Consider the following 1,353-nt stretch of genomic DNA (forward strand, 5'->3'; position numbering starts at 1 on the left):
TTGGTACAGGGACCCTCTATCCGCAACCCGAGGACGCGTTCGGTGGCTTTGTCATAGGCCCTTCGGTTTGATTCTAGAGGAATCAAAACCGAACCGAACCGATGGAATGCGTATCAGATATCAAGCTGATAAGAACAGATAAAAGTCATTTATTTAAAAGATATGGTCCTGAACGTGGGACAAACTCCACGTCCAGGCGCTACAGATGTCGGATAAAAGTTCATACTAAAAATATATAAAATTTCTGGTGATTCTAGTCACCCTTTTCCAACTAATTTTCGAGTAGTACAAGAAAAAAATTGTTATACATAACACGCGCGACAGACTTGTGTCAACTTACGCACTACATATTCAGTATACAAAAAAAGAAAACATATTTATGTGTTAAAAAGTTAAGAATATAAAGTCTGTCGCTTCCAGTCAACTATACTGTCGTTGACCAGAAACGTGTTCGACGTATATATCTCTCGACCACCTGATTGTGTCAGAGACCATAAGTTTCATCATCAGCCCTGCATATCGCTTACCGATTCGCAGGTGTTTGATAACAGCCCGCTTATCTCGGTCCCAAGTACCTAGTGTACCTAGAATAAAGGCTTGTAGGTACACTTTATAGCCTTTTTCCTGAAGGGAATTGGCTATGGGCTGATATTTTTGAAGCTTATGCTCCCTGGCCACACGAAATGCATCCGGACCATTCTCAAAAGGGATTGCGACATCAATTATCGTTACAGTCTTAGATCGCTCATCCCTGATGACAATGTCCGGTCTGAGAAGAGAGCAGCCCGCGTCAGCCTCCGGGACTGATTTATTGAGTATTATTTCTCCCAGAAGCTTAGCGCCCTTCACAATTCTTTGGACCGTCGCGTCATGTCTTCTTGTTATTGCGACCATGTGGGGCCCACAGTTGTTTAAAACGTGGGGGAGGGTCTCATTCGTATACCCACATCGGCGACAGCGCGTATCCTGCTGGTCTCCCCATCTTCTCGCTCCAGTGAGCGGCAGAACATCCAGCCTTGCACGGTGCACAAAGCGCCAGTCGGCAAACCTCGTAAAACTTCCATTTCGTAGAAAGTGATTCGAGGCCCCGCCAACTGAAGCAAGTGCGTACACCTTGCCCTGGTCTTTCTTGCTCAAAAGAGAGTCAAGATAGTGGTTCTGCACTGCCACTCTGAGGCGATAGATGACCTGGGATCTTGCGCCGGGTGGGACAATTACAGGACCTCCCCCTTTTCCAGCCCCACCTTTCCCATTGCACTCAACCGCCATCTCACCTCTCTCCTCGCACCACCGCCAGCGTACTTTTAATCTTCCTCTCTGTCGTCTAGCGGCATTTCTGGCGTATGACCACAC

At 46.9% G+C, this 1,353-nt stretch overlaps 1 protein-coding gene across 1 annotated transcript; it reads right to left on the bottom strand.

Moving 5' to 3' along the window:
• Positions 1–420: 420 nt before the first annotated feature.
• Positions 421–1,269, bottom strand: LOC117176596. The gene has a single exon (XM_033366849.1). It carries the CDS (start codon positions 1,267–1,269, stop codon positions 421–423), a length of 849 nt encoding a protein of 282 aa, XP_033222740.1.
• Positions 1,270–1,353: the final 84 nt, after the last annotated feature.

This window comes from Belonocnema kinseyi, chromosome 7 (genome assembly GCF_010883055.1).
Source record: "Belonocnema kinseyi isolate 2016_QV_RU_SX_M_011 chromosome 7, B_treatae_v1, whole genome shotgun sequence".
Classification (NCBI taxonomy): domain Eukaryota; kingdom Metazoa; phylum Arthropoda; class Insecta; order Hymenoptera; family Cynipidae; genus Belonocnema; species Belonocnema kinseyi.